The 27,379-nt window shown below is 40.0% G+C and overlaps 1 protein-coding gene across 2 annotated transcripts in view; it reads right to left on the bottom strand.

Annotated features, from left to right (window-relative positions):
* The window catches only part of Magi3 (membrane associated guanylate kinase, WW and PDZ domain containing 3), a 231,246-nt gene extending 208,231 nt beyond the window's left edge, over positions 1-23,015 (bottom strand). For both annotated transcript variants that reach the window (XM_057793099.1, XM_057793100.1), the window contains exon 1: positions 22,253-23,015. In XM_057793099.1, the coding sequence (XP_057649082.1) occupies positions 22,253-22,574 (322 nt within the window). In that variant the 5' untranslated portion in view covers positions 22,575-23,015. The remainder of the gene's footprint in view (positions 1-22,252) is intronic.
* Positions 23,016-27,379: the final 4,364 nt, after the last annotated feature.

A 27,379-nucleotide genomic window follows, 5' to 3' on the forward strand; every position in this document is an offset into this window, starting at 1 on the left:
ATGATCAAAATATACTGTGTGTACAAATTCTCAAAGAATAAATTTTTAAAAATTAAACTCCTTTCTAAATAACTTTTAAGAATTGTATCTATTTTGTTTTTTCAAAGTCTTCCCTTTTTTTACCTCAAGTAAGAGAATTATTTTTTAATATGTTAAAGTAAACAAGGAATAAAAGCCTATACCTACTACTCAGGAAAGAAGCAGAGGCAGGAAGATATAAATTTCAGGACACCCTGGGCTACAGAACTACATAAGGAGGGGACAGAGGAAGAAAGGAAGAAAAATGGGGAGGGGATACCCAGGTATGGTACAGATGCATAATCCCAGTACCTGAGAGGGAGGAAAAACATGAGACCCCCCACTTCTCGAACAAAACAAAACAAAATAAAAAGCCTGAACCTACAAGAACTTTATCATATAAAAGTGAGTCACTGTCTCAGCAGTAAATCCTTAAGTCTATTGATCTTTTTAAGACTTCGCTCTGAGCCTTTTGTTTGTTGAAGTGGGGAGCAGGAAACAACAGGCAACCAATGGAGTCAAAGTTGAATGCCATTCTGAGAGGCTATGTTTTATATCCAAATGCTAACACGCTGGGATGTGCAGAATCACCTGAACTCAGGACAGGCAAGGGTGTAAAGTTCGCTTAGTTCTAATTACTTGGTCTTAAATTCATTAAATCCCATCTATGACAACCAGTAAGAGGTCTTTCACTCCCTAATCAACACTGCCAGTGTCTAGGACATGCTGCTTTGTTCTAAGACTGCCCCCTCCATCCTCACAGCTCCCTTACAAAGTTCTCTTAAAGTGAGTACAAATCTGTCTCTATAATTTCCACCCACTGGTTCTAATTCTATCCCTGAGACCACACAGAAAAAGTATAGTCCTTCTTCCATATGTCAGTCCTTCCTTCAGATATTTGAAACCAATTATCAAGTCTCTCTTGATTGCTGCAATACGCTAGAAAATAGCCCCCTACAGATGTCCATGTCCTAATGTCAACAACCTATGTATACTATCAGATATGGCAAAGGGGGCTTGGTAGATGTGACTAAGTTAAGGAACCAGAGGTGGGGAGTTTACCCTACAAGCATATATAATAATGAGAGTTCATAAGGGGAGGTAAGGTCAGAGGAAAGGGGATACGATGAAGAAAGCAAAGGCTAGAACAGTGGTTCTCAACCTTCCTAATGTTATGACCCTTTAATACAGTTCCTCATATTGTGGTGACCCCCCAACCATAAAATTATCTTCATTGCTACTTCATAACTGTAATTTTGCTACTGTTATGAATTGTAATGTAAATATCTATGCTTTCAGATGGTCTTAGATGACCCCTGTGAAACAGTCTTTCAACCGCCAAAGGGGTCACCACCCACAGGTTGAGAACAATTGGGTTAGAGCGATGTAGTTTAAGTAGATGAAGGAGCCACAAGCCAAGAAATGCAGAAGACCCTATAAGCTTGGGGGCAGGGGTAGAAAAAAGAAACCAGAGTTTTCCCTAGAGCCTCCAGAAGGGATACAATCTGTCCACATACATTTTAAACTACTTCATTTCAGGTTTTTTTTTTTTTTTTTTTTTAAGGCAGTTTCATACAAGCCAGGTTGGCTTCAAACTTACTAGGTAGCTAGGACTGGCTTAAACAGCAGATTGTCCTACATCTATCTCCAAATGCTAGTGCTATAGGCATGCAAAACCACACCAGGCTATACATTTAGATCTTTTTTATCTCTAAAATTCTAAGATAATAACTTGAATTTTTCATGTCAACAAATTTTATCATCATCATCATCATCATTACAGCAGCAAGGAAACTAATAGAACAATTCTATTACTGAACTAAAAGAGTTTCCCAACCGTTCTTCAATGATAGTTTCTTTTTTTTTTTTTTTTTTTTCGAGACAGGGTTTCTCTGTGGTTTTGGAGCCTGTCCTGGAACTAGCTCTTGTAGACCAGGCTGGTCTCGAACTCACAGAGATCCGCCTGCCTCTGCCTCCCAAGTGCTGGGATTAAAGGCGTGCGCCACCACCGCCCGGCTCAATGATAGTTTCTAATCTTGCTCTTAGGACATTCCCAATCTTCATTTTGTCTAAAGTCTTATGTTTTCCCCTCCTCTTTGGCCCACATCCTACTCAAGTACAAAATAGTCCTAAGACTCTCTCTCCCGCATTAACGTCAGGAATCCTACTCAAGTGGTCCCCTTGTACTTACCAGGCAGAGTAATAACTCAACAAATATTAAGTTGAAATAAAATGAATTGTTCAGATCTCTAAATAGTTCTGGTATTGACTGTTTTTCTAACCCCCCCCCAACTAAGTTCATCCCATCTACAAGGATGTAAAACTATCGAATAGAGGGCTGGAGAAATAGCTCAGCAGTTAAAAGCATGCGTTGTTGTTGCAGAGGACATGAGTCCTCTTCAAGCACCCATGGCAGGCTGCAACTCCAGCTCTAGGGACATGGCCTCCATAAGTACTGAACACACATGCACAAATCCATACTCAGACATGTGTACATGTATACGTCTATAAATTATTATTTTATGTGTGGGTGATTTACCTACATGTATATATTGTCCATGGACATGCCTGACCCTTGAGGCCCAGAAGAAAGTGTTGGGTCCCCTGGAACCAGAGTCAGAGATGATTATAAGCTACCATGTGAGTGTTGGGAATCAAATTCCAGGTCTCCTAGAAAAGCAGCCAGTTCTCTTAACTGTTGAGCTACCATTCCAGAGCCACACATATATAATTTTTTAATTAACTTAAATTATTCGTAAAAATAGTGAATGGATATTAAATAATTCAGACTTATAATCATATAACTAATGATTTGAGTATCCTAAAAAACAGGATTCTTAAACTTTACATTACTTTGTGCATATATATGTATGTATGTGTATAGGTAAGTATGTAATGATACACCTGTGTATACATGTATGCATACATGTGAAAGCCAAAGAACAATTTCAGGTATGATTCTTAGGTATGTACATATATACATATATGCATATATATATATATATATACATATTTTGAGATGGTGCCTCTCATTGGTCCAGAAGTTCGTAAAGTGGTCTAAGCTGACTGACTAGCAAGCCCCAGGGATTCACCCTGTTCTACTTCCCCAGCACTGAAATTACAAGGGCACACTACCACACCTGGATTTTTTTTTTTTTTAATCATGGATTCTGGAGGATCAAATTTAGGCCCTCATGTTTTCCTTACCAACTGGGCTATCTCCCCTACCTTACACTTAATTAAGAGAGTTACAGAATTTATTGCAAAAAAAAAAAAAAAAAGTTAACCAAAGTACAACACTAATTAAGCCAAATATCTTTACAAAATATTTCAAAAGTTACATAATAGCTATATCTACCAAAATTAATTTCCCCCATTAACAATGATGCAGCTTTGACAAATGCACTGCAATATACATTGTGCCTACGGTATAATTCACCTTAAAGTCTTGGGAGTTTTCTTCAACATGTTTGTTAAAATATTAATGTTTACTGTATTGATCATTATTCTTCAAATTTTCATTAGCTACCAAATGATTCACTAAAATATTCTCGGTGTAAGAGTAATCAGGTGTCTCTGCATAGTCTAATCAAGTATTTACACTGTATCACCAAACACAAACACTACACTAAGACAGGAGAAAGCTAGGTGTGGATAGTTGGTTCTTGCTGAATTTAAGAAAGAAGTCTTTTCTGAAGTCCCCCACAAATGATGCATTCTTCCAACCTCTGAAAGCACTGGACCCACAAGTAGTGCATGCAAGCAAAACATCCATACATGTAAAATTAAAATTTGGTATAAGGGGAAAGCTCAAAGTTTCCTATATAGTTAACAATTTAGTAAATAATCCAAAATAATGGATGACTTTAAGAACCAAAGACAGGGATATATATGGAGAAAGGAAATAGTCAAGTAATAAAGTAGAAATGATTTTTTAAAAATGACGATAAAGACAAAGATAGGAACCATACATATTTTCCTTACACTTTCTAAAACCCATTATATTAGACAGAATTAGTTTAGTGGTGTAGTTTCAAGGAAAGTTCCCACAATGGCATTCAAAATCCCATTATTTGTAGTTACTGAGGAGATTAACAGGAAAATATACACAAGCAGGTTTAACAGAAGTAATTTCTTGCACCAGTTTAGTATAGACTATATTAATCAGATAATTTTGCTAATAACTACCTAGTATATGATGGTAAATGCCTATTGTTAACTGCCTATCAAAGACAGGGGAGACTAGACATTCTGGAATCAGGGCATAGAGAATAATAACAAGAAAAACCATCAAAGGTCAAAGGGAATAATTGAGAGGTTCTAAATGCTAATTTCACTTTACAGTCATACTAAAGTCTACCCTAAGACAGCTCTCCTTAGTGGCAATAATGCCAACATTTAAGTTATCTCTGACATCAGACTTGTTTCTGGCCACACTATATCTAATTCTGACCAAACTACAAGCCCCCAGAAGTTAACTGTAAAGACTTTAAAAGTATTTCACATGGAAGAATTTGGATGTCAAAAAAAAAAAAATCACATGATAACTTTATGTAATACATTCAGTTTATGGGCAGCTTCTTAGATGCATCCCATCTTACTCCAATGGACTTTGTTCTCAAAGTACAAGTAACTATGTTTTAATTAACCTAAAGCCATTCATTTTTTTACTTGTCATATTTTTTAAAGAGATTTTAAACATCCACTCGTATGGCTGGAAAGATGACTTTGTCAATGAAGTTCTTGTCTTATAAAAAACATGAGCCTGGGTTCAAGTGCCAGAACCCACATAAAAATGCCAGTGTGTTAGGGACACAGAAACAGAAAGATTCCTAGGGCTTGACAGACAATCTAACCTCATTAGTAAGCTACAGGTCAGTGAGAGACCCTGTCTCAAAGAAGACAGACAACATTGAGGATGACACCTTTCAGTCTACAAACACATGCACACACATATATATGCACAGGGAATTGAACTCAGGACCTTTGGAAGAGCAGGCAATGCTCTTAACCACTAAGCCATCTCTCCAACACCCATTTTTATTCTTAATTTTAAAATATAATCAAATTAGAGTTCTAGATTAATGATAAGCTACATGCTTATCCTAGATCTACCAATAACTACTAGATACAAGAACTTGAGCATGGTTTCCTGCAAACCTTAGATTTTGCACCTGTAAATTGGGGGGTGGGGATAGGGAGGGGAAAACAAAAGTTTTCCTTCAAGAAAGGCATTGATGATGGCAATTTACCTTTAAATGCATAAAAAATAAATTAGACTAATGGATGAATAAAGGAATGTATTATATATAATAAAGTAAGCTAAATGTTGGATGTATACATCTGTCAGAGAGACAGAGAGACAGAGAGAGAGAGAGACAGAGAGAGAGAGACAGAGAGAGAGAGACAGAGAGAGAGAGACAGAGAAACTTAACTTTGATCATTCTACCCAATCTCCAGTTTGTCCTATTCCTGAAAATGGCAACACCACCCACTTAGCTGCCTAGAGCCAAAACCTAAACATCATCCTGAACTCAAATCCTCTCCTTTCCTTACCTGCAGTCATAGAGTCCTTTCATTTCCTCTTTCAAAACATGTATTTCAAATCTACCCACCACCATTTCACTGATACTACTCTTAATAAAAATCCAATCCATCATCAATTTTCTTCTAACCAAAAAGGTCTCCATTAGTCTAAGAGCATTGCCTGCTCTTCCAAAGGTCCTGTGGTCTGCAGACCTCCACAGACACCTGTCTTTTTCTTCAGCCTCCAAGCTTCACCTCACTTCCTTGGCACTAGCCACACTGGTCTCTCTGTTTCTTTCCTGGATTAGATTCTTGTAGTGAATCTAATAGTTCCCTCTGCTTAGAAACATTCACATAGCAGACTTCCTTCTATTATTTCAACGTGTGGTTTATACAAACGCTTGGGAAGGCCCTCCCTTACCACCTAACTGAAACAAACGCCACACAAACACTGCTAATGAAATTTTCATACACCCTGTAACATTTTAATACTGAATTAATAAGCAGACTTGGCAATTTTCACTAAGAAATTATCCTTAGAGATTCATTTCAAAGATCCATTTCCAATCACTTCTCTTTTTTAAAGGTGACTTTAAAAGGAGGGATTTATGAAATAGTCTAGTCTGATCCACTAAAACAAGGGTTCCAAATAAAAGTAAAATACTGTCTTGAAACTTGGCTTCCTGAACACTTTCTAATGCAAAACTAAAATATTAAAGTGTATGTATTTTTATGTATGTGTATCTCAGCCAGGACCAACATAACACAGAATACTTAACCTGCGGTTTCTACCTGACCCCAGAGACTGACAATTCACGGTGGTGAGAAACACTTCAATAGACTGGTGAGAGCTGTACAAAGTCAGTTTTTTCTCTGGAAAGCAGAGAAACGTGGGAGAAACAATCTGAGTAAGGAGAAAACAAAGCTGGAGAGATGAGTAGAGAGAACAGGCAGCTGATCAAAGCCAGCAGGGAGATTCAGGCTATGAGCTGCAGACAGAGAGTCAGAGCTGTGGTCTGCACTGTAAGGCTTCCTAAAGGCACAGGCTGGAGGTACAACAATGTTCTACACCGGCCAGCGCGCTCCAGCTCTCCAAGCTGTGGAGCTTAGTGTACAAAGAGCTACAATCCCTTCAAAATGCTTATGATCAAAAATAAAATCACAAAACTTAAAAAATGTAAATAGTATCTCTTAAGAGTTTGATCTCATTCTAGTTAAATGTATGGGATCTATGGCCATCCTACCCTGAAGGCACCTGATCTGATATGATCTCCAAAACTACAAGGACTGAGCTACAGGCCACACACTAATACTTAAAAGCCACAAATGCCTCTCTGGAAATTACTTACAGGATCAGATTTCTCCTTTACTTCTTCAGCATCTTTAACTTTATCATTATCCCCCCAAAAAATCTGAAGACAAATTTATACTGCCTCTTCATGAGAAAGCACATAGCCATGCCATAAATAAACAAAATTCCAAACTGTTTCATGAAAGTTGGTAACACAAAAATTCACAATTTCATATCATCTCAAGAACAGAAAGTCAAATATAGTTGAATCTCTAGAACTCATGAATGATTCTGACCTTGAGAAAAGGCGTATGTGACAGGTCCTTCTGCTCAGTGTTCTGCCATTAACAATACAGCTGTGCACACAAACACACAGTCACAGGCATCAAGAAGTCACAGCAATGACTAGACACTCCACTCCACTCCACTTCCAGTAGTGAAGGTGACCACAGCAGTGGCTGTGCGATCCACCATTTTCTCGGGCAACCTCTCGCTAGCTATTTACCTGACCATGGCAAAGTGGCAGCCATCATGGTCGGTCAAGGTGTCCTAGAAGTCAGTTGTCAGAGGCCCAGCTACAAGTTCAGCCCTCTGTCCTTTCAAAGACTTTCCACGTGACTAATTCTCTACATTCTATTTCTGTCTGATTCCTGCACTGGTCCCTGGCAGGCACTATAAGGAATATGTAACCTGTTAGCATAGGAAGATTTTCTTTCACACACAGCCACTCACGCTCTCATCATCCCACTGATAACACCTGATGGCTACTCTCCCCAGAACTGCCTCCTCAACCCAACCTTCAGCTTTGCCTCATACAGGTAATTCTCTGTCCTCATATACAGCCAGCCCTCCATGGTGCCAGCCCTGCCCCACCAGGAGCACAATCTTTCCCTTCAGTAAATCAATATCCATTACAGACAAGCAAGTTTAAGCCAGAGTGCACCTGATGGCTCGCCTCTCACTCTCCCTGAAAATTCCCAGCCAGAAAACTTACTTTCCCTCACTATATGTCCTGTTTACTCAGAAGCAAAAAGTACCAGTGTGGCCAAAGGAGCAAGAAATAGCATTAGGAGACTACCTAACACAGCAGCAGCAACTGGAAGGAATTTGACTAAAAGCATTATGAACAATTTCTTTTAGAAAAAATATGTTCTCAATGTTGAAACAACTGAAAAAAAAAAACTACTTGGATACTCAACTGTTAACATCAGCTAAAACTTTTATATGCTTGTTTAAATCTTAACCATAAGCTATACCAGTATGTCAGGCTAAAAATGCCCTGAAAACTTATGGCATACATCAATTTAAATTATTTCATGTGCTCCAACTTCTGGGTTACCACTGCATTTAACCACACTGATGAATGCAGACAGCCTCAACAAACAGGTTTAGCTCATAACACTTCATTCTAAAATAATGCAGATTCCTTGAGGAATCTCATGTTTCATCAAATTTGTATGTGAAATCTTATACCAGAAACCAAACAATAAAAGGAATGAGATGATCTGGGTTCTAGTCCACACTCTGTCACTGCTAAGAATTCAACTTTCTCTTTAGACTCAGGGTACGAATTGGATGGACGTAGTTCCTTCCAGTTGATGATGACCTTTAAGCCCAACAGAAAATCTAACAGCACAAAGAACAGGAGGCAGCGACGCTGCAGGCTGCTCTGAACTACCTCTTCAAAGAGTCCATCTTAGTGTAGAGTACTTGGAGACTGCAGGAGGAGTCTGCTTGAATACAATGAGTTATTCTCTCTAGATTAGATATGTTTTATTAAGCAAAATATACTTTGAGAAGAATCTCTATACTTAGAAAAGACCACTAATTTCAAAACGTAATCAATCTTATGTTCATTATTTTCTAGGCTATCAGTCTTAGGATAAGTGTGTTAACAGACACCTACATAGTAAATTTTATAGCAAGGGGACAGGAAATACAAAAAAAGTATTAATTCCAATATCAAGTATACAGTTGTCTCAAGAAGGTTATTTAAAATATCCAAGTTTTCAATATAACTGCTTAAACCATTCACTTTTAAATGTAGCAATAATTTAATCTTATTTTCTATTTGATTAATAATCCTTATGAACAACTCTTCAGTTTAGCCAAAGTAAACTGTACTACCACAAACTTTGTTCAGAAACAGAATCAAACAATGAACCTTTTATTTTAGTTTAGCATTCGCCCAATGTTTTACTATATTTAACACCCACTCAATTCAAAACTGTAGGGGAAAGCAGCTTTATTCAGACATAATGAACTAATATTTTACCCAATAAATGAAAAATGAAGGCCTAATGATGCTCCTGTTCATAATCCTCACTGTGAGAACTTTAATGTGTTAATCTCTCTGAACCTCAGTTTCCTTGTGTATAAAGGGAGGGAAAATTCCTAATTTCTCTATAGAAAGATAAACGAATGCCACCACTTATGTCCTTGTAAACCACATCAGATAGAACAACTGGTATGCCATGACAAGGTCTCAGGGTGGAAGAGTCATGTTAGATTTGCAGCACAGTGGTCGGAACATAAGGTTGCTAACCAAAAAGAAGTTGAGTTTCTTTTTTACTTATCATTACTACATGAGACAGCTCTGCTTAGCTCACACTCTATTCAAAAGAAATTAAAATTTTCATTAGTTGCATTCCATCCTAAAACAAATATTTAAATTGGTAAATAGAACCATGAGCTCAAACAATAAAATTTTGACAAAATATTCTACCCAAAATTACTAAAATGGGATAAGATACAGTTCTGTGAACAGAGGTAAGAAAGAATGAATTATTGAAACAGATTCTATAGCTCAACTAGTCAGTATATGAAATTAATGTTAGTGAACTCTAATCATTCCAGGCTTCTGCAACAGAAGCAGTAATTTTCCAAATATGGCCAAAAGACATGCCTAGAAGGTATAAATTAATCTAAAAAAAAACCATAAATCTCTGATTCTTATCAGTGAATCATACCCAATCCAAAGATGTTTCATTTTTGTTAAACTTTTTTGGGGGGTCGGGGAGAACATTAGGAGATGTTTGGGAAATTTTGTTTTCGAGTCAAGATCTCACTCATCCCAGGTTGGCCTAGAATTTGCTATGGAGCCAAGGCTGACCTTAAACTCCTGACCTTCATGCCTGCATCTCAACCAAGTACTAGGATTGCAGACATGTGCCTCCACGCCCAGACGAAGATGTTCATTTGTATATACAATCATTACATATGTATATTCACCAATAATCTCTGAACATTTAATGTCTACTAAAGATCTAGCTATCGGATGACTGGGCAAAACTCCTCTGTGAATAAAGATTAATATTTAAATTATTGTTTATAGTCAGGCATTGTGGCACAGACCTGTAATTTTATCACTCAGGAGACATAATTGCAAACAAAAAGATCATGAGTTCAAGGCTGCCTGGGCTACACAGTATTATCTGTCTCAAAAATAAAATCATTTTGTATCATAAAAATCTGAAAATATTAATACTTTAATTAAATATTAAACCAGTATAAAATTAAAACAACTTTTAAAAACCCGGTAAAGCGAGCATCTAACCCTCTCTTAGGCTCTCCATTCTTTCTTGAAGTATCTCCATTTGCCCAGTAGAGGTCAAGGAAAAAGTAAATTTTACAAAAGAATTTTTATTCTGCAATGTCTGCCAAATTGCTTTTTGGTTATTAAAAGGTAACACATTTTACTTTAAGCAGTGTTTCTAAGTTAGGAGTCAGTAGGTTCACTTATATATAACTGCTATGAGATCACGCTTAAAAGGTAAAATTAGGGAACTATCTTAGGGTTGATATTGCTATGATGAAACACCATGACCAAAAGCAACTTGAGGAGGAAAAGATTTATTTGCCTTACACTTCCACATCATCATTCATCACTGAAGGAAGTAGAGGACAGGACCAGAACAGAGCATGAACCTGGAGGCAGGAGCTGATGCAGAGGCCATGGAGGGGTGCTGCTTCCTGGCTTGCTTCCCATGGCTTGCACAGTCTGCTTTCTTAGAACCCAGGGCTACCAACCCAGAAATGGCCTTACCAAGAATGAGCTGGGTCTCCCCACAATCACTAATTAAGAAAATGTCCTACAGCTAGATCTTAAAAAGACATTTTCTTAATTGAGGTTTCAGATAACTGTAGTTTGTGTCAAGTTGACATAAAATTAGTCAGTACAGGAACCTTGAGAAATAATGCGATAGTGATACTGTCTCAATTTATGTCTAAAAAAACTATTGCTTTAAAAGCAAAACACTGAAAAGCAATTAGTTTAGAATTTAATTTTCAAAATGGATAATAATATTAAGTTTTAAAAGGTCGTTTTTTAACTAGGTCATTTTCTCACTACCGAGTTATTTAATGATCCACCAAAGCATTCCATCTACTCTAGAACAAGAAGCCCTGACGTGGAGTCTCATTTGGTATCGTGTGGATTTTGTTTTTGCGTGAGAACACTTAAAAGTAGTATGTCCTGGCTGAACATACCCAAGCATCAGCACCTCAATTTTCTAAGCAACTAAGTGTTTTAAAATTTTTTTCATTGCAGGAAACCAGGTGCAATTAGAAGCTGACCTAGTCTACATAGCGAGTTCCCGGCCAGCCGGGGCTAAACGGCAAAATACTGTCACAAAAGGGGGCTGGGAATCTGGATAGATTGCTCAATGGTTAAGAATACTGACTACTCTCCCATGGGACCCAAATTCAGTTCCCAGCACCCACATAGCAGCTCATAACTTTCTATAATTTCAGTTCCTGGGGATTTAACACCCTCTTCTGGCCTCTTTGACACCAGGTATGCAGCATGGTGCACAGAAAAACATACACGCAAAATACTCATACACATAAAAATAACATTTTTATAATTTATTTTTATTTTATATGCATTGGTGTTTTGTCTTCATGTAAGTCTGTGTGAGGCTGCTGGATCTCCTGGAACTGGAGTCACAGACAGGTGAAAGCTGCCATGTGGGGACTAAGGAGTCTAACCTGGGTCCTCTGGAAGAGCAGGCAGAGCTCTTACTGTTCAGCTATTCCCTCCAGACCAAAAATAATTTCATAATTATTGCGTGTGTGTGTGTGTGTAACTACATAGCTGTCAGGACGATATAAGAGGGAGGTGGCTCTTTGTACCATTTAGGTCCCAGGGATCAAATTCACAGGATTGTTGGGAAGCACTTTCACCAGCTGAGCCATCTCGCCAACCAAACTTCTAAGTTTTTATATAAAAGCAGTTTCAGATTTAAAAACATCAAATGCAATAACATTTGAGCAAAATATTTGACAAAATTGGTCTCAGCTTTGTTCTATAGCATATATGTGATTTTTGGTTTGTTTGTTTAAATTAGTTTTATCTCAATTAGGTCCAGCTGTTGGCTTCAAAGTAGCAGACATAAGTGTTTGAAAAGCGGCTACATCCCATGCTGTCAGCTTAGCAGCCCTTCTTTGAGGAACTCCCTCCTCTTTCCCATTCGTGCAGTTCTGCTTTAATGATATTGTGCTATCTATACGTAGTTGCAAGAACGGACATGTTATCCCAGCCTGTCCAATCACTGTACACCACGGCCCTCTCTTTAGAGCAATGGCTCAAAGAGATGAGCACGGAGTACATCAAAGTCCCTCCATGGTTTGTTACTGGGCACCATAAGAAAAGATGAGAAGCTTTATTGACCCTCATTTCTAAAGGGTTCAGAGCTTCCTTTCCTGTCTGTCTTGCTACAGGATTCTCAAAATTGGCATATGAGTTGAGTTTTTCATTGGTGTTGGTGTTGAATTTTTTCCTGCTGATATCGAAGCCATTTATCACAAGTTTCCTGTGCATAATTAGTCTGAATGATTAGATCCAAACAGCAATATTTCTCTAGGACTACTTTATTCAAGCACAATTTTAAAAGTTATTTTATCAAAAGAAAAAAAAAAAACAAAGCTATTCTATTTAAGTTCAGAAAATAAAGTATTTGCTAATAAAAACTTGTCTTCTTCCCTTAATATATTTTCAATTCATAAAATTACTTTATTAAATATCATCATGTACAGTAAAATCCAATTTTTATATTTGCATAAATATAAATAAAAATGTATAGCCAGACCCTCACAAGCTTTCTTGAAGGAAAATAATTATGTTTAAAACTCTCTGCAAAAAAACATAGCAATAACAAAGAGTGTAAAATGCCAGAATTGTTAAGTGGATGCTATTATTCACATTGCAAATCCAAGACATTAAGAAGGTGTCTTCGTCAGGGCTTCTACTGCTGTGATAAAACCAAGCATCTTGGGGAGGGAAAGGATTATTTCAGCTTTTAATTCCACAGCTCAGTCATCACTGAAGGAGGTAAGGGCAGGAACTTGGAGCAGAACTCATGCAGAGGTTATGGGGGAGTGCTGCTTACTGGCTTGCTCCTCCAGGCTAGCTCAGTTTGCTTTCCAATACTGCCCAGGTCCACCAGCCCAGGAGTAGCACTGCCCTCCCTGGGTGAGCTGGGCCCTCCCACATCAATTTTCACTCAAAAAAACACCAGGCTTTCTCACTGGCCAATCTGGAGAGGCATTTCCTCAACTGAGGTTACCTCTTCCCAAGTGACTCCAACTTTTATCAAGTAGGCATTAAACTACCCAACACAGAATAGATATTCTCTAAACAGAACAGACCCTAATAATTAAAAGCAAAATGTCTAATTCATTCCTATTCCATGATAAAAAAACAAAATAAAAAACTTCCCAACTAAATTATAGTAGGAAAATTTAACTCCCCTCTTTAATTCTTTTTTTTTCTTTTGATGACCCATTGAATTAGGGTTGCTTATAGAAAAATGGATGAGAGACTTAACAAGAGCATAGGCATCAAAACAAGTGGCCACACCACTGAAGAATGTCTCTGCATTATTTAGCAACCATTAGTTTTGTATATATCTTCAGGAAGGGGTAAGCCCAAAAACGCCTCCCTGTCCACAATGGGCCACGGGATGTAGTCAAGCCGATCTTGTACAGATAATCACAGATGCTAGCTGCTATAAGTTCAAGAGTACAATGCTTTGCAATAACCGGATGTCAGCATTCAACACTCAGCACCACTTCATCTGGCTCTTACACTCTGCCTCCTTTTACTACGTCCTCTGAGCCTTGGAAGGGGTGACACATAGATACATATGTCCTATATTTGGCTCTGCATTCAATCATCACATATTCTCATACTTTGAGCAGTTATGAGTCTCTGCAGCAGTGTACATAGCAAAAAGAAGCTTCTCTGAACAAAGTTGACAATAACATTAACTATATAACCTTTTACATGCCTTAATCTCTAAACAATATCTCTAATACATGTTAATAAAACAAAGTAACTAAATACGCAAACACAGACTTCCCTTTCTCAGGTGCTTAGATCATGTCACAACTGAAATTTATGGTCTGCAAAATGCAGTCTCCACACTCTGGGCATGCTGGAATGACTGAAATGGTAGGAGGCTTGCTCCTCAGAACCAGTGTTACAAGCCACTAGCTGCATGAAATTACTGGGATAGTGGAGAAATAAAGATATGATGCCAATCTTGTAACTAGAAGTCAATCCGCTGTGACTTAGTCAAAGTTAAGATGGAACTCTGTTTTCAGTTTCCTTTCTACTATACTAGTAAACTATGTTTGCGCATAAAATTGTTGGGCTTCCAAAATAACCCAAATAAGTTTATTATCCAGAAACAATTAGTATTAGTGGTAATATTTCAAGTCCATTCTTGCAAAATTTTCGTATACGTGCTGCCAAAGCAAGCACAACATTATGGCAAAAATAAGGACACTCGTGATGCTTTATCATGAGACGAACAAGACTTAAGCTGAAGAGAGGAATACCATTAACCCCCAACAGCATCATTACTAAGAGAAACACATTTTAAGTTAGAATTGAGAGAGCATTATCAGGAATAATACAAAATAGAATTGTCTCTATATTTAAACAATATAATTTCCCATCTACTTCCCAATTATCATATAATATTATAAAATATGATTTGTGCATTTGTACTAAGTGGTTCTTTGCCTTTGGGCTTTGTTTCCTTATTTTGTTTTTCCAAGACAGGGTTTCACTGTGTAGCCCTGGCTGTCCTGGAACTCTGTAGACCAGGTTGGTGTCAAACTCACAGAGATTCACCTGCCTCTGCCTCTCAAATGCTGGGGTTAAAGGCGTGTACTGCCACCAACTAGATTAAGTAAAGTGTTTTTAATATACACACATATAAAAACTATAGCAATGGAACACCTTATAGATATTTATAGACTGAACTGTGTGTTTCTCATCTCATCCACTTCTAAAAAATGTCCTTCTTCAACTAAACCAAAACCTATCTATCTTTCAAAACCAAAATAAATTCAGATTTTTTTTCCTAATTCCTTCCCAACCACCCAAGTCAGAAAATAAGGAAAAGTAACTAGGACTCTACTAAAACAAAAACAAATCAAAATCAAACTTGTCTCTTACACATCCAAAGTTTCACTATTGACACCGCTTGACAATAATTTCTTAGAATTTTATTTTGTAAGCAAATCACTTAATGTGGTGCCTACTAAAACACAGCAGTGATTCCAAATGGGTGGAATGGGAGACTCATTCTGAAAGTGGTACAAATCAGCACTTGGTGAGCAACTTACAGACCTTTTAAAAGATACTTTTATTCATTTGATTTCCCTTTTTTTGTAACAAGGAACCAAAAACCCTCACTAAGATATTCTAATGTTTTCATTCTCATTCTCTCTCTCTCTCTCTCCCTCCCTTCTTCCCTCCTTCTCTCCCATTCCCTCTCTCCCCCTCTCATTGAGATAGGTTCTTACTATGTAAACCAAGTTGGCTTTGAACTCTCAATCTTCCCACTTCAGACTTTCAAAGAACTAGACTCAGGGGTGTCTATTGCCACATCCAGTTCAAAGTAACTTTTTAGAACAGCACACTACAGAATTCAGTTTTCACCAAAATTCATATTAACTCTTACCTGAGGAGTTTTAAATAGTAAGGAAAAGGTAAAATAAATAAATAAATACCTTTCCTACAAAAATTCTTTAGCAATGAATCACTCGGCCCTTAGTGTTTTGTAATGATACCATTTCTGACTCATTTGACAAGGCCAGTGCTAGCTGCTGTGAGGATATCGTTAGGTACCTGAAGGGGAAGCATGATCTGTAAGCCAATTTTTCACTTCCTCTAAAAGAAGCAGCATTCCAAGAAAAACTTTCAGAATAATATTGGTCTTTTTCAGGACAGGAAGAGCAGTGAGTAGACTTGCCTTTCTATCGCCACACACGTCTCCAAAGCACCAGCCTCCACGCTGCACCGAAGCTCACCACCTCAGCAACACTCTTACATTCAGGGGCCACTCTTCCCTACCAAAATATCTGAAGAAATATACTTCTCATTTCAGGACACATTCTGAAAAAGTTGGGGCTGGCCAGATGGCTCAGCAGTTAAGAGCACTGGCTGCTGCTCTTCCAGAGGTCATGAGTTATATTCCCAGCAACCACATGGTGGCTCACAACCATGCATAGTGGGATCTGATGCCCCTTCTGGAATAAAGGTGTACATGAAGATAGAGCAGTGATATATAAAATAAATAAATTTTAAAAGAAAAAAGAAAAAGTTAATTCATGGTAACATGTTTGTAGTCTTTAATATTAAAACTTATCTTTTGTTAAATTACAAAGGACCAAAAATTCACTTTAAAATCAGTAGAGTTTGATAAAGAATATGAGAGTGGTTCAAAAATAAAATTATTGAAGCCGGATGGTGGTGACATGTATCTTTAATCCCAGCACTTGAAAGGCATAGGCAGGAAGATCTCTTAGTTCAAGGCCAGCCTGAATTTTACAGAGTGAATTCTAGGACAGTTGGGCTACAAAGAGAAACCCTGTCTTGAAAAACCAAAAAAGACAGAAAAAAAAAAATGAAGTTATTTGGTATAGTGGTACACATTTTTTGATCCAAGCTCTCAGGAGTTGGGACAGAAGGACTTCCCACAAGTTCAAAGTCAGCCAGGGATACACAGAAAATATATATATCAAGGAAAGGAAGAGGAAGAGAGAAAGGAGGGTGAGGAAGGAAAAGGACTTTTTTTTTTTTTTTTTTGGTTTTTGGAGACAGGGTTTCTCTGTAGCTTTGGAGCCTGTCCTGGAACTAGCTCTTATAGACCAGGCTGTTCTCGAACTCATAAAGATCCGCCTGCCTCTCCCTCCCGAGTGCTGGGATTAAAGGCATGTGCCACGATAACACAATCCAAAACCACAAAACACTGAGTACCCACAAAATTTCAAAAAGGACTAGGAGGGTTATAGACTAAAGACACTGTGACATTATTCACCTAAAGATGAGACACTAACATTATAAATCAGATACTCAAACAAATTTAGATATTTTACCATTAACTTACACAAATTAGTGAATGAACTTTTAAGAATGACTAAACTATAACAAGTGGTTTTATAAAGTATTCCCCACATCAGGAAAAATAACACGTACTTCCAGAAACAGTGTTGTGTTGTTGTGTTCCATGAAATTCAGTTTTATCGATGACTTGTATAAAACAAAAAAGTGATCTGAAAATTGAAAGTGTCAAATACTAAACCTGTGTTTGTAACAAGACAGCAAGAAATTAAAGAATTTCTAAAAGACATCAACCTCGGAAAGACTGTCTAACGTTAAGGGGAATATGTGGGCTGGTTTTATGTCAACTTGGCACAAGCTATAGTCATTTGAGAGGAGGGAGCCTCAACTGAGAAAACAGCTCATAAAATCAGGCTATAGGCAAGCCTGTAGGGCATTTTCTTAATTGGTGACTGATCTGGGATGGCCCAGCCTATTGTAGGTGGTGCCATCCCTAGGATGTTGGTCCTGAGTTCTGTAAGAAAGCAGACTGAGCAGGCCATGGAGTGCAAGTTAGTAAGAGCAGCACTCCTCCATGGCCTCAGCATCAGCTCCTGACTCCAGGTTCCTTCCCTGTTTGAGTTCCTGACCTGACTTCTTTCAGTAATGAGTCAGGAGAGGTGGAAGTGTAAGCCAAACAGACTCAACCCTTCCTAAGATGCTTTGGCCGTGGTGTTTCATCAAAGCAATGAAAACCTTAAGACAGGGAACATCAATCAATAAGGCAACCAGTATGATACACCAGAAAAGTAATCAAATATATGAGAGATATCTGGATACAGTACTCCTACAAAGTAATATAGAAAACAGGTTTTAAGTATAAAGATGTTAACAATGTAGCAAGAGTCAGCACACCAGCTGTTGCTGCAGCATATACTCCCTAATTATTCATAGGAATCCTGAACCTGAACCACTAAATTAAGACCTTTAGAGGGAAAAATCTCCTACCAAAAATCTGGAAGAGCAGGAATGTTTCAAATGAAGGTTTATCAAAATTTGATACAATTGTATCCAACAAAAGGGCTACCTCACCTAATCTCTAGTTTCTGTTGATACTGAATTGAAGATTGTATTGAAGATATTGAATACTTGGCTGTATTACTAACCCAGAAGGCTCGCAGTTAAGTCTCATTTCTTTTGTTCATCTCTTGTTTGGATATTAAACCACTTAAGCAAATTTCAATGATGTTCCAACTTACCCACAAAACTAAAAACCATCAAAAAGATCCAACAGTTGAGAAGCAGAGTTCTTATTATTAGGATTATCATACACATTTCTTATTTTAAGCATCCAATAAAGTTTCTTCACTAAAGGGGAATGTATTTCTAGGGGTGAAATCATTTTAAAGTAATTCCTTTAGACACTATAATCCCTGAGTCAGTGGTGAGCATTTTTACCTGCATTTAACTAAGATGTTACAAACTTTGTTTCAAATTAGTTGATAAACGCACAACTAACTGCATTAATCTCAATGTTCCCTGTGATTTTCATCCCTAGACAGAGTAGTAGAGTTAAGGTAGTCCAATGCACTGTGTGCATACTAAGGCAGCACATTTTGATTTCACGTACTTATAGACTATAATGCAATACTTAATCTTTAACTAGAACAAATCTGTGTAATTTACAACTGATGAAACATTTACAGGTGTACTAAGAAGCAAGTACTTATGTGTTCTAAAACTCTACAAAACTACCTAGTTATCATAGTAATCCAAATAAAAATTGTTTAAGAATATACTCTGATGTAAAATCACAGGCACTTGTGCTAGAGACAGTATTATACCATAAAAAGTTTCACCAGTGTTCCAAAGTTCAAAAGTTCAAATTCGAATGACAACTTTTCTCTTGCAAAAAACAGTAACAAAACAAAAACAAGTCACAGATAACAATTAAAAAAGCAGTAACTAATTGGGCTAAGCAATAAATGGGACTAAAGATTAACCTTTAAATGTTAAAGTATTGATTGCTAAGTTCTATATTAACACTAAAACACCAACCCTAACTCAGAGAAGGCTACAAATTTTAAAGATCTATTTTTGATTAACCATTATAAAGTATAACAAATGAAAATAAATACAACTAAATCAAAGACATACTTTAAGTCCCTGTATTGACATCATTGGCAAGGCTCCCCTGAACATCTCCAGGATGAAAAAAAAAAAAGGCTGGAGTTAGGAAGTAGGGCTGCTGCAGCCCTCTACAGCTCAGTTCATCCTTCAGCCACAACTGCCAGAAGACAGTATGAGATCATCACTCATCAACATGACGTCTTACAGAAATGGCCACATTTTACTCTTTCACTGTGTTAGCTTCTAACTGACTTTCAAGAATGCAGTTTAGGTAGGGAAGAGTTCCCAGTCAAGAGTGCATAATGCTTTAAATTTAAATGCTAAAAATGAATTTAAATTAAATTCATCTGTCTCACAAAATTTAGATAAACTGGGATTGGGGACAGGGCAAGTTTCTTTTTAGAACACCTTACACTGTATTTTCATGCTTTTCTAAACAAAACACAACCATATAGAATCCAGACTCCTCTGGAGATATACTTGTGCTATTTTTAACCAAATCCATGTTCTACAAACAACTTCTTCAAGTTCTTAATTTCTAGTACTAGAGCTTGTGTTTAACCTACAAAACAATTAGTATTTCATTATAAATGCTACTTTTAAGCAAAGACATTTAAGAAAGTCATTTACCTGACAAATATTTTCATTATAATTTGCTTAGAACAGTTTCAAATCCCAAATGACACAAAAATAGTGATAACCATGACAAATTATCAATGCTGTGCACATTTTAAAAAGCAAGCACAACATTAAACTGTTATTAATAAGATGTGTTGCAGCCATTGGCACCAGTTATTCCCTTTATTTTGACTAAATATTTAAAATAGGACAGGTTTTTGGTTGCCAAAAAAGGAAAATTTTATTAATAAAAAATGTTGACAATATTCTGGGGCACAGAGGATTTGATCAATGCAGTTAGTTAATTAACACTACTGTATAACACTCCAAACCCTTAAGTATTTTCTCCAATTCAATGTTAAAGTTTAAAAGTGTATAACTTGTAAACCAGATTGGCATTTATGAAGGAGCCACCGCCTAGCCTTTTTTTTTTTTTTTTTTTTGGTTTTTCGAGACAGGGTTTCTCTGTGGTTTTGGAGCCTGTCCTGGAACTAGCTCTTGTAGACCAGGCTGGTCTCGAACTCACAGAGATCCGCCTGCCTCCCAAGTGCTGGGATTAAGAATCACAATGACTTGGAATATACCAGCTTCCTCAACAACCTATCAACTTTATGGCTGTTTTTTAAAATTATTCTCTCAATAATGCCCCATGATCAAAACAAAACAGAGCGATGATATACATGTTCTCATCACTTGCTGGCTTCCTGGGATTTCATCTAAGTGGTTCTCAATCTTCCTAATGCTGTGACCCTTTAATACAGTTCCTCATGTTGTGGTGACCCCAACCATAAAAGTATTTCATTGTTACTTCATAACTGTAATCTTGGTACTGTTATAAATCATAATGTAAATACCTGATGTGCGGGATAGTTTATATTCAGACACACACCCCTCAAGGGGTCACAACCTATAGGTAGAGAACCACTGATCTAAGTGGCTAGTAAATGTTTTCTGTATGATCTTTTCAGTATTACAAACAGTAACCAACAGGCCAAATTACAGCCCCAAAAGCCTTCCTTCACCCTGCATATATGATTGTAGAAGAAATAAGAATCTTACAATCCTCAAAAACAAAGAAAAGGTTGTTTACAGTCTGACAAAGTTTTAAAAATTAACAGTAAGAAAAACTCACAAAAGAACAGATCTTAAATGGGTATGACAGAACAGGAAAGAACCTTCATTCAAGATAGTAAGGCTGTTACATACCCAAAATACATACATATATTGCCTCAAATCATCAGTTGCAATTAGCTCAAGGACTACTAAAGAGATATTCCTCAAGTAAGCCGAAGAAGAGGAAGAGGGGCAGAGAGAGAGAATATTGAATTTTTTCTAGAAATTTTTAGCATTTTGTAGTAAAAGGGAAAGACCAAAATCTTGCCCAGGTCACGATTTGGCAGCCCTATATGTTCAAAATGTACCGCATATTCAGTAGAAACAATTTGATTTCTAGTAACAATCACAATTCTCTTGTCTACAACCATCCTAGAAGCCAGAATCACATTTTATCAATACCGAAAGGTCCAACAACGTTCTCCTTACAAATTCGTAAGAAAACTTACTACATACTACCAGACCAGACTGTACGCAGTCTGATCAATGCTTTCTAACTAGCGAGAATGCCATAAGCGTAGCGTGCTTTGCGGCACATTTTACGAGCATCAAAGACACCAGGGCAACGAGGGTTCTTTTTTTACCCAACGCTTCAACAAATTCTGTAGATTCAAAAGCTTTACAAAAGCATTTGCTAGGCTGGGCACCTAGGTATTTTCAAACACAACAGCTCCACCGGTAACCCGCTGTACCTCACCGGTACCCAAACACCTGAGCCACCTAGACCCACAGAGTTGGGCTGTCAGCTCCCAGACGTCTGCGGTTGTGCACGACACACCGGGCCAGCTGAGCCCTCCCGGGAGCTTTAGGTGGTAACCTAGGCACTCGATCCAGCGACAGGTCTCCATAGCAAAGCCCTTTCTCCGCGTTAGAATACGCAGAACCGTTCCCAAGAAATGACTATCGTGCTAGATAGGACCTTTTCCACAGAGGGGAGCAGAAAAGAATGGCCTTCTCTAGGCAAAATAATAATAATAATTAATAAATAAGAAATGCAAATACAAATAGAAACTCTTGTCTGCGGTGGGAGACCGAGCTGGATTAAGAAAGCCAGCTCCTAATTGCAATTCCCTGACAGCCTACACAGCTGTCGGTTCAATCCGAGCTCAGTTTTACCAGCCGCAAAATGGGAAAGCCCGGCGCCGCCTCCTCCCCCTACTCTCTCCCCTCCCCAGGGAGTCGGGACCCGGAGGACCCGGGTTCCCGAGCCCACAGCGTACCTGGCTTCACGGTCTTCAGACGGATGGGCTCGCGGAAGTGGCGGATGACAGCCAGGGTGTCCCGGTTGGTGAGCCCACTGACCGGCGTCCCGTTCACCTCCAGCAGCACATCGCCCGGACTGGGCGCCTTGCCCGAGACCACGCAGCAGGTGCCTCCGCCGCCACCAGGCTCGTCGCGGAGCCGCCCCAGGTAGGGGAACTCGCCGCGCTCGGCGCCGCCGCGGATCTCCGCGCCCAAGTCGCCCGGGGGCCCGGCCCAGGACACCGCACACTCCTGCACCTTGCTGAGCCAGTGCTTCTTCTTCTTCAACGTCTTCGACATCCCGACCTGCGCTGCACCATGGGGAGCCCCCGCGCGGGCGGCCGCGGTGCCGCTCCGGGCCCCGCGTACAGCCCGGCCAGAGGGGGGCCCCGCCGCTGACCCCCCGCCTCAGCCCGCCGGCCGCGCGCCGCCGCGAGCCGCCCCTCACGCGGGCCGCCGAGGAGAGCCGGAGGGAGCGCGCGCCCCGCGGGCGGCGCCGGCGGGGTCTCCGGGCGGGGTCAGCGCCGACGGCCGGGGCTCGGCGCCCGCCCGGCGGGAAAGGGCTTGAGGCAGAGGGGCGGGAGCGGAGGGAGCAGCTGGAAGGAGAAGCTCCGTCCGGGACGCACGCACGGAGCTCGGTCGCCCGCTCGAGCGGCGCCGCTGCGGAGCGGGAGCGCCGAGACCAACGCCTGCCCCAGCTGCCAGGAAACTGGCGCTTTCAAACCCGCCGCAACCTCCTCCCCGCTTGGCCCCTCCCCCGCCCTCTCCTGCCCGGCCCCGCCCCCTCCCGCAGCGCAGCGCCCGGCGCGCTGTCGTCACCAGCCCGGCTGTAGGGGACGCGCCCAGTTCTCGACTCCGCACGGCGGATTGGGTTCCGGCAGGCTGGGGGCGGGCCCTCTGGGGATCTGCTGATTCTAATTGGATGCGCTGAGTAGAGGAGGCGGGCGCTAGAATGACTGAAGTTTAGAGAGGGAGGAAAAAAGAAGTTTAGAGTATGCGGGAGGGAGGAAGGGAGGGGAAGAGAGAGGGCTGGTCTGGGAGCGGGCACAGGTCGCCTGCCCGGGAGAGGCCCTCCGCCCAGGGCCGGGAGCCAAAGGGAACTCGGACGCAGAAAGGGACCCAAGTCCCCGAGATGGGGGCGTGCCCAGCTGGGGAGCGGGCGGGGCCTCGGAGCCTGAGCAGAAGGACGAGCCTGCGAGTGCGTTGCTTGGATCTTGGGAGCTCAGTCCCCAGCTACCACGAGCGGCCGGGCCTCTAAACGGATTCGACCAGTTTGGGTTCGTTCATTCGTCCAACAAATGTTCTTGAATGATCCACTGTTTCGAGGCATCCGGAGTCCGGATACGAAGGGTTAAATACAGACCAGCGTTTGACTGCTGTGTGATCTCTGGCAACTTAGACAGCCTGTCTGAAATAAGCATCCCCAGCTGAGAGTGAAGATCATTAATTGCACTAGCCACTGGGCTCCGAGAATGAAGAAAACAGTGATCCTGCTCTCGAGGAGATTGCAGCTTAACTGGAGACCTCTTGAGGGAAGCGGGAAGGAGCTCAATCCTGACACTGGTCACTTGACCTTGGCCAGACCTCTGCTTCGCGCCTGTAAAGAAGATGGAAGGAGAGGTGACAGTGAATAGAGGACACCTCAGATCCCTTCCCGCTCCAATTGTTCAGAAACACTTCTTAAGGCTTTTCTCCTTCTTTATTGGACTCATTCTTTCTTGTAGTCTTCCAGGATTTCTAGGAAAGTGTTTTCTCTGAACCGGGGCACTTTGTCTCCCTCTGTGACAGGGCATGCCTTCTGACTCCCTTTAATAATTGTCCTTATTTAAACTCTGAGGAACTCCACAGACTGGACCATGCTTCAAGACAGCTACAGTGATTTCCTTCACACCACTGAATTGGGGAAATAAAAACGCAAAATGCAGTCAAGGCTCCAGAAACCACAAGGAGAATGGAACCCTGGAGCTGCAGGCTTGGAACTTACCAGGCAGAGAAGAGACCTTAATCTAGACTCAGGCCCAGAGGCTGCCAGACAGGAAACTGTAACCTTCAGTCCTTGCTGGGAGTCTGCTGAGCAGTCACCCAAGAGAGGAACTAGGTGATTTCTATAGGATCACCCCCCATCCTTCTGAGCCTCACTCTGACCAAGTCCATTGGAACTCAAATGGCTTCTAATGCTCTTCACACTCACGATGGGGGTAGAGGGAGCCCTGCATCTGGAAACCAGCGAGGGAAATATTTATCACAGGCATCATGTGGATTACTCAGATTGACCCACATCTGAGATAAAATTCAATTTGTTTTATGAACAACTGCTTAATGCTAATAAATTCCTGGATAAAAACTCGATCACCTTAACATCTATTTTCCTGAGACTCTGAAACACATTTCTCCGCCTAAACTGTATCTGTTTGGAACGGCTTAGGCAGCAAGGACTAATAGTAGCTTAGAGTGTGAGGTCATTCTTGACATCCTTAGCATGAAGTTTAAGTGCTGGTAGTTTCAGGACTAGTTGGGCAGGAAGATCTCTGTTATCAAAGACCGAAGATCTTTGTGTGTTTACTCTTTGCCATCATATCCGTATGAACTTTTGTCTCCAAGCCTGTCACCTCTTAATTACAAGGTGGCTGCCACAGCTCCAGACATCACATCCTCAGGGGTCATTATATGAAGCAAGAGAGGAGGGTAAGGAAATGTTACTCTGAATTTTATGAAGGAGAAAAATCCTACCCAGCTTGAGCCACCATGATTGGCTAGAAAAGTAGTCACATGGCCACCTTAGACCAGTCACTGGCAAAAGGAAATGCAATTGCTAACAGTCCATTAACTTTTAATCATAAGTCACCTTCGAACAAAGTAGAGGGCATTTTCGAGGGTGGAGGAGGAGAATAGTTACTAAGTCATCACTCAACAATGTTTGCTGCGTGACTTTCTCCTTTTTCTTTTTTTCTTTTTCCTTTTTCCCTTGTTTTAAGTAGTCACCCAACATCTGCTGAATGTCTTAACCGCATATTGATTCTCAGGGAGAAAACTGAAGTGACTAGGAGCCTGAGCATCAGAGTCAGCCTCACATCCCAGCTTTTCTATTTCCTAGGAAGCTGCTTACTGTCACCTAATCTCCATTTCCCCATGCGAAGAGCAGACATGACAACAATACTTAACTGAGCTGTGGTGAGACATGTGCGCAGCTGAGTCCAGCACTCTGCATAGAGGGCAAAGCAAACCCTCTACAGAATGTTATTTCGGCTTGTGCTGTATTGTAATATTTGTGCCAAGGCTAACTGCCATCATTGGGTGCCTCTCCAGTTCTGCAAAAGCCGTCCATTTCCCCTGTTGTCTGAATATTCTGCCCGCTCAGTGAGCTTTTGATGGTAGGACACTTCTGGAAATTACTACGTAGTCACAGATGTCACATAGATTTTTCTCTCTAAAATGGCCCTGTTTTCAAGTTTATCACTGTTTCTTAAACCTAATGGTTGAGTTAAGAGTTCTGAGTTTTCATAAAGGAATATTACTAAGTCAAATAATATGAAGCCAGACCCAACAAAACTAAATAAAACAACTGAATTTAATGTTTTCCGAAGTTTTTCTGAGTTATCTCTAATTTATAGAAAAAAAAAAATCATGTTAGATCCCAAGATGGCAATCAGGGGTCCAAATAATTGTTGTCCTCAACCAACAACGTCCTAGGGAGGAAAGACTTTTTATCATCTCCTTTCTGTATCTCAAGAAAGTCTCTCCCAAATGCTCCTCCCAACAGTACTTCCTCTCTAGCTCATTGGCCACAAGGACCCAATGTTTTTTACCAGCCAGACCCTACTGGAGATAATAAAATTACATTGCATATCCAGCATCCCCCTGGACCTCAGAAGATATGTGGTTATGCAACAACTGAGCAAAGCTGAAGAGGCTCGGTAAGGATGAAGAGGAGGCAATGGTTCTTTAGCTAAGAGTGCATTCTACTCCTGCAGACCACCCTAGTTCCATTCCCAGCATCCATGACAGGCAGCTCAGGAGTCCCTGTAACTCCAGATTCAGGGGATCTGATGCCCTCTTCTGGACTCCATGGGCATCTGCACTCACAAAGGCATATAACCACACACATATACACATATCTTTTAAAGCAAATATTTTTTAAAAAATTAAAAAGCCAGGTGAATTGCCTCATGCCTTTAATCCCAGAACTCAGGAGGCAGAGGCAGGCAGATCTCTAAGATCAAGGCAGCCTGGTTTACAGAGCAAGTTCTAGGACAGCCAGGGCTATACAGAGACACTCTGTCTCAAAAAAAATTTTGAATGAATAAATAAATCTCATTTAGTATTAGTATTTAGGGAAGGAAACCATAGCATCCTCTACAAATGCAATGTATTGACTTGCTTCTTTTTTTTTCTGCTTAACACGGCAAATTTATTTGCTATTTCCTCTCCTTATCCTCTCATAATTTTTTTCTTTATTTTTTTATTGAAAATTTCCACCTCCTCCCCTCCTCCCACTTCCCTCCCCTCCCCCACTCCCCTCCCTTACTTCTGTCTTTTTGTTTCTTTGATATTTTTTGTTTTGTTTTAGCAAAAAATAAAAAAGTTTATTTCATGTTACTATGCAATGTTCCTAATGAGAGTTAAGTAAACCTGCCCATTTAGTAGAAAACTTCAGAACAACACATAAACCCAATGTTTCTGACATGACCTAGGGTTACTCCTTTTTCATATCAGAGGCCCCTCTTACTCTATGCAAATTGTATCCCCAGCTATTTGCAACTCGGTAACAAAGCAAGACAAGTTTAGAAAGAATGCTGATTCACTGGTAGTTTCAATCTCACGAATTCCTTTTGAACAAATCCTAGTAATAGTAAATCAGGCCCTCATCAGTCACCTGAAATATTAAAGGGTGTGGAGCAGACAGGCATTGTAAACTTTTGCTTTCTGTACAGAATACGTGAAGTTTTAGCTTGGTTTTTCTGCCACAAATCATAATAAAATATTCTACATCCCTAAATCCAAGTATCTGGAAGGCTGAGGCAGGAATATCAGTGTTTCAGGCTAACCTGAGCTACATAGTGAATTACAGGCCAGGCTGAGCTACAACGTCAAAAGAACAAAAGCAC

Source organism: Chionomys nivalis, chromosome 18 (assembly GCF_950005125.1).
Source record: "Chionomys nivalis chromosome 18, mChiNiv1.1, whole genome shotgun sequence".
NCBI lineage: Eukaryota > Metazoa > Chordata > Mammalia > Rodentia > Cricetidae > Chionomys > Chionomys nivalis.